The sequence below is a fragment of the Streptopelia decaocto genome (genome assembly GCF_964273445.1).
Source record: "Streptopelia decaocto genome assembly, chromosome: 2".
Lineage (NCBI taxonomy): Eukaryota > Metazoa > Chordata > Aves > Columbiformes > Columbidae > Streptopelia > Streptopelia decaocto.
Genome location: NC_138655.1, coordinates 22,337,139 through 22,350,562, shown reverse-complemented (window position 1 = coordinate 22,350,562; position 13,424 = coordinate 22,337,139). Strand labels below are relative to the sequence as shown.

Genomic DNA, 13,424 nt, shown 5'->3' with positions numbered 1-13,424 from the left:
ACCAGAGCATAAGGGCAGGGATGAGAGAGGGGCATCACTGTCACCAGAAGTCATGTATGGAAGAGTGCCCTAGTGTGATTTTCACATCTGCCAGGGGAAAGAAAAAGTCAACAACCCCCCATATGTTTACTAATCCTGACTCTCTGTGTGTATAGTAGTGCTTCAAGTTCCCCCTTATCCTTGTAATGGATCCTTCATTCAGCATGACATTGCCTGACATGTCAAGCACAACAGAGAGATTTAAAGCTCAGCACTTGAATTATATAATGTCCCAAATTTTAACCGTGGACTAAGTGATTTTTTTTTTCTCCTTTCAGATATGTTTGTAATAAATTAGGCTGGCAGAGGTCCAGATGTTTGAAAAGCCAGGAGTTACAGGACAGCCCTCTAGTCACAAGAAAAGCATTACTGAATTAATAAAAGTGTTAGTACAGGTAAAATTAGCACTGTGAGTGAGTGCTTGCTCATGCAAGTAAACATATCAAACACAATAAAGTTTAAGTATTTTTGTGGATTTTTTTTGTCCTCTTATATTCTGACAGTTATTTAGGTTGTGAGCCAAAGTTATCTCAGCTTCTAAGTCCTTTAAAAGGACACTCTCAGGCAGATCCCCAAGAATTACCAAGATGCAGAGGAAAAAGATGTGGCCCTGGGTGCCTGTGGTAGCAGTTTTGTGGCTCATACTTCTGAATTAAAGATGCAAAAACCACTATTGTCCTGCATGTTTGGTTTGTAGACCAAGACAGGGGACTGATCTGCTCATATTTTGCAGTCATTTCAAAACCTGGGCAAAGAAGCTACAATTCTCTACAAAGAGGCCTGAGCCCATGCTGCTGCAGTCTTGACCTGAGAATTAGCTTCCAAACAACTGCTTCTGTATGGAAAATACCATCAGCTTTGTTGGCTCATCTACAAGTCATCTATTGAGTTAGCTGGTGAAGATAGCTTTTAGATGATAAGGACTGGTAGTTTCCAAAGTGACATTTTCTATATACCAGAAAAAAAAATATCGATGTAGTTTGTCAGACAGACATAAGATACCTGACAGTGCATGTGTATTTGTACCTAATGTGCAGCACTACTGTTCTAAAAGGTGGTTTATTTAGGGAACAAAATAAATGCAGAATGCCTTTTTAAATTTGCTACTTTATCGGAGTCGTGTGAGATTATACCTAAAAAACTTTTCTAGTGTTCATGTTTATTTGCTGTGTAGCTGTTTGCTTTGCTTTTGCTCTGTAACAACAGGTTTCCTCCTTTTATGTGTACAAGTAAGAGCAAAGAGAACAGGAGCGAAGGAGGGCCGAGCAGTGCCCCTGTGACTGGGCAGGATGTCTGAGGGAGGAAGAGGAGATTTCCAGCAGTGCAAATGGCATTTGGGTACCTGAGCAGGGGTGGGCACACAGGGAAACACCTGCCTGCCAGCTGTGCTGTTCAATGTCTCTTCTGTAAAGTCTCAAATGACTTTGGGCTCACTCTTTCCAGTGTTCATTTTCAGACCGGCCAGCCCCATTTGCAGTCATCTACATGGTTATGTCAGAGAGAACTATTTATTTTCCTTTTCACTGATTTTGCTCTCAAAGGTTCAGCTAAAGGCAAACCAGACCTGCCTTTTCTGAATGTCCTCTCCCAACCTTTTGGATGAAGCCTGAAGAGGTGCAAACCGAGATACAGGTTTAGGAAGACCTAGCTTGTGTGTTTTGTCCTATGACCCAGGGACAGGGCCACAGTGCTCTTTAGCTTTTCTTATTTCAGTAAATGGAGATTTAAATTCTTGAAGATACAGATTCCTCACATTAAATTCAATTTGCTGAATTATCTTTGTGTGTTTTCAAAGCAACTATGATATGCCTTCCATGGTTAGATCACTGATAAGATGAGAGTACATATTTTAAAGTGTAAAACATCTTCAGCACTTCATTTTATCTGTCATGGATTAATATTTGTTTTTCTACTCAGTGTGGGGTGTTTCATCTGTTTGATTGACTGAACCCGCTCCAAGTTTGACTTTTTTCTGTTTCAGTGCTTTTGTATGTAAGGAAGGAGACAGATGAGGTGTTTGATGCTTTGATGCTGAAATCGCCCACAGTAAAGGGGCTAATGGAAGCGGTAAGTATCTGATGTCTTCACATTGTTTGTCTTTCTTGGCAAGAAAATCTTGAGGATTTAAATATATGATTGAGATAAAGCATAATATGAAGATGAAGTTATTCTCAAATACATTTAAAGCATTTCACGAAAGCGTTCTGGAGCATGCCTCTGAAATGCTGGCATGTTCTGAATTTGGTGCTGTCAGCAGGTTGCTGGGAGTAAATAGAGTCACAGAGCTGATTTATTGGAGACCTGAGCCTTAAGGAATGGCAGTAATTAACCAGTGCCAGGGAAGCAGGGAGGTGCAGGCTCCATTTTCTGAAATGCTTCTTACTGAACTGATGATTCAGAGCCTGTTGAATCTTCTCCTGTTATGCTCATCGGTGTGTTCACAACCATCTTTAAAGAGACCCAAGGATGTGCTGTTTCCTTGGGAATTTATATGGCTTTTGTGCAACTGCTGTTCCAGCATTTGAGGCAGTTGCTGAGCTGATGAAGACGAGTCATTCATACCTCTTGTCTCAAATTCCCACTCTAGTCCTCACTCCCAGAGTGACCTATATACCAGCCTGCTTCTTAGACTTGGGTTTTTGTTTGCTACCTGTTATCTGTGACCATTAGTAGCAGTTTCCACTTTTAATGCTGTTTATGTGAGCTGATGGCTAGTAGATGTGTGAAATTTGGTGGGGGAAGAGTGAAGAAGTAACCATGTATCTGCTTATGTGGGGGGACTAAAGTGAGACTGACGTGTGGGATGCTGAGTTGATTTCTAGCCTTCGATATGTGTAGGAGAGAAGATGGGAATGGATGTAAGTGTCTCTAGAGAGCTCAGCTGACTGCCATAAGTGTGTATTTTCATGCTCTCATAAAACTGTCACAGTGTCTTGTTGCATGTACTGGACACTTCAAATGCAGTTAAAGACTGAGTTATTTGGTCAGTATTCAGCCAGTAGCAGAAAGGAAAATAAAGATTTGTGGGTTAGTTAAGTTGTTTAAAACTCCTATTCAGATCAGGGTATCTCTGAGGAGAGTCAGATGCCTTATAAAAATGTCCTAACTGTGCTTTTGCCGATGCTGTTTGTTAGCTGTGGCTGCAGCTCAGTTCTTAGGGAGAACCTGCATGTATAATAGAAGCCAGGTTTTGCTTGAAGAGGCTGCAGCCTGATTCATGATAGACTGTAATAAGATTTCATCTTGTCTTTGTATGGAAGTTAAAAGTATGTTATAATCCTTCTATAACCCTTCAAGCTAACAAGAATATTTTATCTCTAGCAGTCTGTACCTCTCCATGCCTGTTCTCCAACCTCTGTGTAACATAAAAACAAAGCTGGTGCAGAAGCGGGAAAGGTTTCTGCATACCTCTGTCAGCACAGCTGCTGACTCAGTGGCATGTTTTTGGCACCAGAGAAATCTCATCCGTTGTAAAATGTCCCAGATCCCTGGAAGGAACGCATTCAGAAACTTTTAATTCTCTCTCATAGGATACAATGGATAAATCAATTCCAAAGAGCTGTCAAATTGCATACTCCTAAGTATCCACTACAGTCTTTCAGCGAATCATGTAATTTTGCACATCTTAAATGCTCAATACTAAACTCAGTACTAAGGAGTTAGAAACTGAAGCTCTGAATATTATAGATCCGCAGATCTGAAAGACAGCACCAATGATCCTGAATCATACCCTCCTTCTCTGTTTATGGATTTCACTTTTTGCTTTGTTTTGTTTTGTTGTTAATCACTATTCTGGTCTGTATCTTTCTCCTAACTTTCCATGATTAATGATATTGTTTTCTCAGATACTATATTTATTTTATTATCTTGTGTACTCCCATTCCAAGTGAGCAATCAAATTCCTTCTCAGCTTGCTTTCTTCTGGCAAACATCTAGAGGACTCAGGTTTCCAAGATAACACTAGACCTCAAAAAGTGACACAAATGTTTGGTTTTTAAGATGTTTGCATCCTAGACTAGTCAGATTTGATCAACAGAAACCAGTGAAACGATTGCCCATCACAAAACATCACATGTGACTGACCAGCTCTAAATCCTGCTTTGAGACTGATCCAAAGTCAAGTTAACTCTGTGGATCTCAGTAGATACCTGTCTTGCATTGTGCAAAATCAAGTATTTATTCAGTTTACTGAAGCAATCTATGTTGAGAAATTCAGGCATCTCCCAAAGTCTTTCTAAAATTAAAAGCTAACAGCTGAGTTCAATTGAGAGCTTGCTTAGACCACACTTTATTAGATACTTGTCGATGTACGTGTCCTTCCAACCAACGTAGGGCAATAGACTGGACTATTCCATAGCAATAAGTTGGCAAAGATGTTTTCCTGGGGGCCCCAACTGCCCCAGATATTGCCCTTTCTGTCTTCCTGACTGCAGCAGAGAAAGCATTTTTGCTGGCTTGTGCAATCGGATGTATGGAACAGAGAAACTCGCCAGGGACTGCAGCCCAATGGGACACCCAGCCTGTTATTTCAGTGCCACTCTGAAAGGTGTCCCACTCCTTCAGGGAGCCTGAGGGAAGGAGAGAATTCTCTGCTCAGAAGATTAAAAAATGGACAATAGAGATGTTAAAGGAAAATATTCCTCTGAATAAAGATATCTTTTTAAAATTTGCTGTAGTGTGCTTGTGGTCAGGTGGGAAATTCTGTTGTTACATATGGAAGTTGGTAGTAGTGGTGTTCCCCCTGAGCTGGCAGCAAACGTGTTTCAGAAGAGGGCGTTAAGTGAGATGCCCTAGCAGATGGGAGCTCTCTGCTTTCTCAGATTCTGCAGCAGGACTTAGCACATTTGCACTGGAGACTTGTTTTCTGAGCCTGTGAGAGGGAGGCTCTCCCATGCCCCCACTTCGAGCTTTGCTTCTACAGCTTGCTGTTTGGTATAATTGGTTGAATCCCTAGGGGTTCCTGAGAAATGTGCTTGCTCAGTCAGCTGGAAGTCTTTCACAAAGCTCACTAATCCCTGAATGTTATATAAATCCTACACCTGTCATGGGCAATGTGACAGGCAAGGCTATCTTGGCCATACCCCTCATAGCTTATGTAGGAAGTGGTGTTCCAGAGTCCCAAGCCGCTTTGAGCAGCATTTGGAACGTGTGAGTGTTAGGTATCCCAAATATCCTAGGGAAGTTTCATGCTGGAATGTGCAGAATGCTGTATATTAGCTGCTATTAAACCTCCTTGGCACAGGAACGTTTCTCCCTGCTTGTTTATTTGTATGGAGTCAGTGAAAAGTGCCTTCAAATACTGATCTTTAGAATATCACTAGGCTTCAGAGTTAACAACCCAGAGAGGAAGATCTATTGTTTCCTCATGTTCACACAGTTGTGATGTTTTCTGCAGTTTCAGGTTGCAGGTTTTCTCTGATGCCTGTAATGAAGAATTTTTTAAACAGTCTGATGAAATGGAGCCATTTGACTATTGCTTTACATGAAGGCTTAAATTTAGGGGTACAACAGAACCATAGATACGAAAGTTCAGCACTAAATTGCTTATCTGACATCATTCTATTCATGGTAAGCCAAGCTAGAGGGCAAGAAAGAATAAAAGGAGAAAATGAAAGTTTCTCTGAGAAAGTCAGACAGTCAGGATTTGTCCTCACAGTGTGGCACCCAGATATCCCAGAGGGGTGACCAGCCTCAGGTCAGGCAGCTGCCTCCAGGCAGCACAGGATGAGGGGAGACTTGGGAGGATGGTGGTAGACAGGTAGAGTGTGAGTGAAGGGCAAGATGCGGGTACCTGCACAAGTGCTTCTGGCCAGAGGCAGGTGATTCATCCTCATGGGGATCCTGCCCATGGATCCTCCTTGGGATTTATGTGCATAGCCTGGGTCAGGCGTTCATGAAGGCTCGGTGGGGCAGCCCATCCTGTCTGTGATGGAGAGTAGCTGGAACAGGTTAGGATATCCCACACAGAGATATGGCAAACCCTGGATTTTAACTGCCCTTGTTCTACCCTGTTTGGAGCAAAGACTTGAACTTGCTCCAGATACGTTGAGTATGTTATGGAACTTCTTCGTAGATGCATTTCCACCCTGTGTGTGGGGTTACATGGCTTTTCTGTAGGCTACACAGAGCCTTTGGCATAGGCTGCATATTGCTCAGAGTGAAGAAGATTGGTTTTATAATCCAATAGTTAGGATGATTGTGTGAGATACAAGACAAGTGTCTTCTTATAAATGTACAAAGTGGACCGCACCAAGGAGAGTGTGACTGTACAGTGTATGAGCTTGTGCAGCCTTGATGCTGAATTAGGCCTCTCCCAAGGCAGGTGAGAACATGGAACCAGGGCTACCGGTGGGATCTCCAGCACCATATCCAAACGGGCAGTGAAACATGCTGGTGTGAGTAAAATGGAAGTAGCAAATACAACCCACAATTTAATTTGTATTTTGTTCTGTGCTAGGTGCAAAACTTTGGGAGTGGAAGGGTCTAGTGTACCTTATCTGTTACTCCTTATTTACATCCTCCCCTTTCTGTTAACCACTGATGTATGCTGTCATCAGAGGAAACTGCAGTGTAAAAGAAGCTTTATTCTTTCCAATATCTTGGAGTTACATTATACTTTTAAAGTACAAAATTGTATCTTACGTAAGATGACAATTATACAAGTATAGGTGATATAGGCAAATTCATTCTCTCTCTTAGAGAAGTCTTGCTCTCTGGATGACCGGACCTGTGCTTGAGGTTCAAACTATGGCTGTTTGAATCTGTCCTTAGTGCTGAGTTTATCTGTTGCTTTCTTTACGTTTTCTATTTCCTGATAATTACTTTAATTTACTTCTCTAAAATATCACTTTTTCTCAACAGAAATCTGAATGCAAACACAAAGAAAGAATTTTATAGTGACTGATGTTTGGCGGTCTTTACATGGATATTTAATTGTGCATTTCTGTTCTCTAGTGAGGAAGATAAAGAGTCAACTATTTCACTGCAACTTCATTTCACCTGGGAAGAATGGGAAACTTTGGTTGACAGCAGAGTACCATAGAACATTAATCACTGACGAAAAGTCATGTCATTTTTCCTTTTTTTTTTTTTTTTTTTTGGTGGAGGGGACAATCCTCTTCTAAATTATGAGCTGTGAGACCTGTTCAGTTAAAGAAGAGCCATAGTTTGGAAAGGAAACCCAGCTCAGATGGAGGGCTGAGGGACACCCTCTCCATGAACACATCACAGAGTGGCTGTCCAAAAAAGGTTGCTGATACACTGCAAAGCAATGCCAAAGCATCCCTGTGAAAGTGCTTGCTTGTGTTGGTTATTTGTCAGCTAAGTAGTTCTTCCTTCAAAAGTTTTCCTATACTTCCTGCTTTGTTATTTGAGTAGCTGGTAAGAGGATTATTTTAGAAGTCCTTTACCTTGTTAACAGACTGAGGCATCTCATCTTGTTATTTGTGCACTCAGATGATGTTTTGTGAACAAAACAGTGTTCTTATTTTGCCACCTTAGTAACTAGACTGAGTCACCTTCCCAAAAACACAAAAGCTTCCTCATCTTGTGTGCAGCATGTTTGTAGCCCTCCCACAATAAAAGGTACCTGAAGGAAAGAAGCCAGAGAGTCATGGTCAATGGGGCAGGGTCCAGTTGGAGGCCTGTATCTAGTGGAGTGCCTCAAGGGTCAGTGCTGGGGCCAATATTATTCAATATATTCATCAGTGATTTTGATGAGGGAATAGAATGCACTATCAGCAAGTTTGCTGATGACACCAAGCTGAGAGGAGTGGCTGACATGCCAGAAGGCTGTGCTGCCATCCAGAGAACTGGACAGGCTGGAGAGTTGGGCGGGGAAAAATTTAATGAAATATAACAAGGGAAGTGTAGAGTCTTGCATTTGGGCAAGAACAAAAACAGGTTCCAGTATAAGTTGGGGAATGACCTATTAGAGAGCAGCACAGGGGAAAGGGACCTGGAGGTCCTGGTGGACAGCAGGATGACCATGAGCCAGCACTGTGCCCTTGTGGCCAGGAAGGCCAATGGCATCCTGGGGTGTATTAGAAGGGGGGTGGTTAGTAGGTTGAGAGGGGTTCTCCTTCCCCTCTACTCTGCCCTGGTGAGACCACATCTGGAATATTGTGTCCAGTTCTGGGCCTCTCAGTTCCAGAAGGACAGGGAACTGCTGGAGAGAGTCCAGCGTAGGGCAACAAAGATGATTAAGGGAGTGGAGCATCTCCCTTATGAGGAAAGACTGAGGGAGCTGGGTCTCTTTTGCTTGGAGAAGAGGAGACTGAGGGGTGACCTTATTAATGTTTACAAACATATAAAGGCTGAGTGTCAGGAGGATGGAGCCAGGCTCTTCTCGGTGACAACCAACGGTAGGACAAGGGGTAATGGGTTCAAACTGGAACACAAGAGGTTCCACTTAAATTTGAGAAGAAACTTCTTCTCAGTGAGGGTAACAGAGCACTGGAACAGGCTGCCCAGGGGGTTGTGGAGTCTCCCACTCTGGAGACATTCAAAACCCACCTGGACACCTTCCTGTGTAACCTCATCTGGGTGTTCCTGCTCCGGCAGGGGGATTGAACTGGGTGATCTTTTGAGGTCCCTTCCAATCCCTAACATTCTGTGAGATACTTTTCAGACAAAAGAAGTACCATGGAGTGTGCTGTTAGCTTAACAAACCTTGAAATGCCATTGAGAAATAGAAATGTGCACATCTGTTGATCCATGAATCCATCAGCTCCTGTTGTATTGCTACTCATCTGCCTTCTGCCTGGTGGAAGAAGCCTTTGCTTTCACGAGCCCAGAAAATCAGAATAATAAACTGCAGAAAGGTGACTTATTGGATTGAAATTCCCCGGTAAAATCTGAAGCTGGGAAGAGTGTTGACTCCTTGAGCAGAGCAGTAGGAGATGCTGAGGCAGTTTTGATGATTCACACCCTGTGAAAACTGTAGTCTCCAAGTTTATGGATGGAAATGGTTCTGTTTTTTTTGATCAAGATCTTTAAGATTATTCCTCCTCAAGTTGTTCTTAAATGAAGCTATGGTGTGGTTGCAAGTGATTTTTCTGTATGACTATCCTGTTAAAGTTTGCAGAGATGATAGTGTTTTAATGCCCTATGTAAAATGAGGAGTGATAATTTCATATATCTCATTAGTCTTTAATGTTACTTCTTTTGTTTTCATTATTTCAGATCTCTGAGAAGTATGGGCTGCCAGTTGAAAAGATTGCAAAGCTTTATAAGAAGAGCAAAAAGGGGTAAGTAAGCTAACTAAATGGGGGCTATTGCAGCATCCTTTAGAAGGACTCAGAGATCCGAACTGTGCTTGGGGCCTCATGGTGCAGGGCAGTATAACCACTTCTAGGAGATGTGCACATACACTTGAAATCTTAATGTCTATAGAGACAGCAGGAGGTGGCAGGGGAGGAAACATGAATCTCCAGTCTGTGTCTGCCTGGCATTCACAGGCTTACTGTGAAGAAACAGAGTTAGTGTTTGTAGAATGTGTTTGGACAAAGTCTGTTCGGTAGACTATATGCTTATAACATTGTGGACCACTAGCGTGGGAGAGGTGCAACCTTTGCTGTGGACGTGGTGTGGAGTTTCCTAGCAGCATTAAAACGAAGTAGGCCACTGTCTGAATCTGAAAAGCAGGCAGGCAATGTGTGCTGTGGGGCTTTCAGCTGAGTAAATTTAGACATGAGCATCACAGCTGTGGTTTTAGAATAGCTAGGCTGCTACTTCTTTCCATAAATCTAAATCTCTCCACTTTAACTTTTTAAACTTCTAAATGACCACAATACTGTGGTGATATAACTTTAAATATTTTTTTTTCCAGCTGTAACTCTAGTTTAGGGCATTGTTTTGTCTGGGGATTTCTTTAGCTTTTGAGAAGACAGGTGAAACTTCTCATGTTTTGCCACTTCCTAAAACTGTTTCCAACACTGTTTGTTGTAAGAAACACTTTACCATAAAGAGTGAGGAAAACATTCATATACACTTCTAATAGTTGTTGTCGAGATTCTCACATCAAAGCTGAGTTCTAGTGCTGTGAGCTGCGTGCAAAGCACAAATTACTCTGCTCCCCCTCTTAGCAACTCGCACCACAGCGGTGTAGCAGCTCAGGCAGCATGGCTGACGAGCAGCATGGAGGTGAACATGGGGGAGCCAACACCAGGGAAACACCAGCCAGCTGGGTCTGCCAGGGATCTGGGGTGCAGCTCGCCTTGTAGCCAGCTTAAGTGGCTTAACATGCCAGCGCTGGAATGTTTCTTTGCTGCTTTGGCAAGGAGCAGCCTCTAATCTAAAGTCTAGAAGGGGGATCTTGATGATGATTCCCACTGTTGTCCCTCTACTGTCCTGTGCTGGAGTCTGGTTTTGCATTGTAGTGAAGCGTGCACATGCAGTGGAGTGCGTGGCTTTCCCTTTCGGTGTCCTGGTACGTAAAAATATTGATTTTTGCCTTTGTCACCAGTATCTTGGTAAACATGGATGACAACATTATTGAACACTACTCCAACGAGGACACATTCATCCTGCACATGGAAAGCATGGTTGAAGGCTTCAAGATCACACTGACAGAGATCTAGCCTCAGGCAGAGCCTTTTCATAAGGAACCACAGCATTTCATCCTTCTTGGAAAGCAGAAGATGCCCTGGGAACTTGACAGACATTGATCAGAGAACCTGTTACAAGACTGCTTTGAAAATACTGTCCATTCTGCACAGGTGCACCAACAGCATATAGACTTGGGTTTCTCAAGCACAAGGCCGCTCATGTTAACCTGGTCCCTTATTTATTGTTCCCCACTCTCTAGTGTACAAGCAGTTACCAGCCCCCAGATTTGTAAACAGATTGACCCACTGCAGAATGTGAAATGCAACATTTTAATCCATACTTTAGTGTGGATAAACTCTTTCTAAAACATGTTAAGGAACCATGCTCGTCTAGTTTCAGAAATCTGGTGTAAATCACTTTACCAGTAGTTCTTTCCATCATTGCTAAAATCCTGGTGCAGTGCTGAAGGTGGGGAAAGTGGCTGACAGAGTTCATTTGCCCAGACTGATCCATATCTCTCTCTAGTGTATAGTCTTGCCAAATACCTCTGGTAGTTCTCAGCATGTAGCAATGAGGACGTGTAAGTAAGGCATTCAGCTACAAATGTCACTTGTAAGTAAATGGTAAAGAAACCATTTTAACCTTGTATATAATGTTTATAATATGCAATAATATATTTACTCTATGTGGGCACGTTTACTGCCACAATGTTTTTGTATGTATGGGGTTTATGGTTTAACAGAATCTTTCCTAGCGGATTAGGTTGCTTCAGTCTGTTAAGGAGTGTGTACTGAGGAGCTGATAATTGCACCTGCAATCATATGCTCCACCTTTGCCCACACAGTTTTATACTGATATATTGGAGCAAACTGTGCTACAGTGTCTGGAGAGCTGTGGCACAATGGAATGCACCCTAGGTCCCAGCTGTAGATACCTGAGTGTTCCATCCAGCTGTCGCCAAATCCAAAAGGCACCATGTGTCTGCTGCCTGGTGTGCCTAGGGGTACCGAAGGGACTTCTGCCTGTTGTGTTGACGAAGCGAAGGTTCTCCAAGTGGGCTTTTCTCAAAACTGTGGAGGGAAAAGTGCTTTCCACAGCAGCCTGCTCATTAAAGCATTCCTCTGGACTGTAAGAAACAGGACTTCAAACTCTTCTTCTTAAGGGTACTTGCTCTTGTATCTCCATTGAATGATTCTGGTTTGATTCCTAGAGTAGTTGGGTCAGGTATAAACCTGGTCTTGATGTAAATATTTTATTGAAACTGGAACAATTTTACTGGTGGAGACTGAGTATCCCACCACTGAGGTGTGGAGATGGGTCTCTTACAAGGGCTGGATCTGAACCCAAGTTGAACTACAAGGTTATCCCATCAAATACCACCTGTCTCATGAATTCTGTGACGAGAGAAAGTTGCACGCTAAAATTGTACCAACAGAGGGCTTCAAGGCCTCCATCTCCCTAGCACATCCAAACCCAGCACCTCTCTCTCTCCTTTCCAGCACCTCTGGCTGCCGTAGAGCGCTCCTCACTCAGCATGCAATCCTCTGAGTTTCAGCTGCAGGCGTTTTATTCTCCATGCGCCGTGTGTGGATCCCATGTGACAGAGAGAAACGTGGGTCCTTTTCTGTATGTAGCCTTTAGAGTTTCTTTATTTTTTTTTCCTTCTAAAATATTTTTTTATTTAGTCACAGAATCTTTTTATGAGTTGGTTAATGGCATAAAGAAACACTGCCTAGTTTAGCAGGGCTCATTCTGTAGTGTTTTGAGCTGTGTGGAGCTGTTTACATTCAAGCAATGTAACTGGGATAGCTGACCAGGCTGATGTGGTCATGTTTATGCAGGAATTGTCCTGTAAGCTCTTGCACGCTTAACTTAATTAGCAATAGTGTCCCATTAAAATCTGTACTCCAAATAGATATGTTAGGTACCTGTCAAAGTTTCTGTGGTACCAGAACCTATAAAAGTTTCAGGCTGTCAGTGTGAGGACTAACATTCCCAGAATCCACATAGAGATGCAAAGCATCTGTTCTGTCTTCCTCCCTGCATTATCTTTTTCTAAATATGCACTCCAGCAAAGATTCTTGTGCTACCCTGCCCAGGAGCAGACATCCTGGGAATACAGGGGATTTATGGTGATTCAGTTTGTTGCTACTTGGCTCAGACTCAGACAAAAAGTCTGTGCTGACTTAGCCCAGACACTTTTTTCCTAAAGGAAAAAAGAGGGCGGTTTTGGCAGGTGGCATTAGGAGCTGGGACCAGCACACAGGACTGATGGAGCAGTGGTGCAAGTTCTTGTTTTTTGGTGGTGTTTGGGATCCTGAGGATATTTTCTGGGATCTCTCAGTTGGTCATGATGTCTGAGCAGAAGCTGCCGGTGAAGCACAGGAGTAAACGTTGGCAGGCGTTGAGCCCTGGTTCTGCCCCAACAAACCTGCCATCCCAGCTGGCCTGGGTTGGGATGTGCCGCATTAAGAGAGGACAGGGAGAATGTGGGGGTCACAGAGAAGGTCAGAGCTGTCGTGGCAGCACCAGCACTCAGGTTAATAGGACATTCTTGTCTTACATGTGGGTGGAGACGAGCTGGGATCGCTGGGTGCTGCAGCATCCTGCGCCGAGGAGCAGTGCAGGAGCAGCAAGAAGTGCAATGCTCTGGGAAATACTGGGGCATCAGGAGCCATCTCCCATTTTAGGAGCTTTCGGTCAGTCACTGTCCAGGGAAGGAAAGTTGCTTCCAAGATTAACTGAAAGCTTTTCTAAATACATGTTAAAGTGTGTGAACTCCTGATACAAGAGAGCTGATACTCATGCTTTTATTTCCTTCTTACATTCTCAAAGAA

General features: G+C 43.0%; 1 protein-coding gene across 1 annotated transcript in view; it reads left to right on the top strand.

The window, feature by feature from the left end:
* The window catches only part of GRHL2 (grainyhead like transcription factor 2), a gene marked incomplete at both ends in the record, with an annotated part of 54,995 nt that extends 44,376 nt beyond the window's left edge, over window positions 1–10,619 (top strand). The window contains 3 exons of the mRNA XM_082046271.1: window positions 2,021–2,106; window positions 9,223–9,287; window positions 10,505–10,619. Coding sequence (XP_081902397.1) covers window positions 2,021–2,106; window positions 9,223–9,287; window positions 10,505–10,619 — 266 coding nt within the window. The remainder of the gene's footprint in view (window positions 1–2,020; window positions 2,107–9,222; window positions 9,288–10,504) is intronic.
* Between the last annotated feature and the right edge of the window lie 2,805 nt (window positions 10,620–13,424).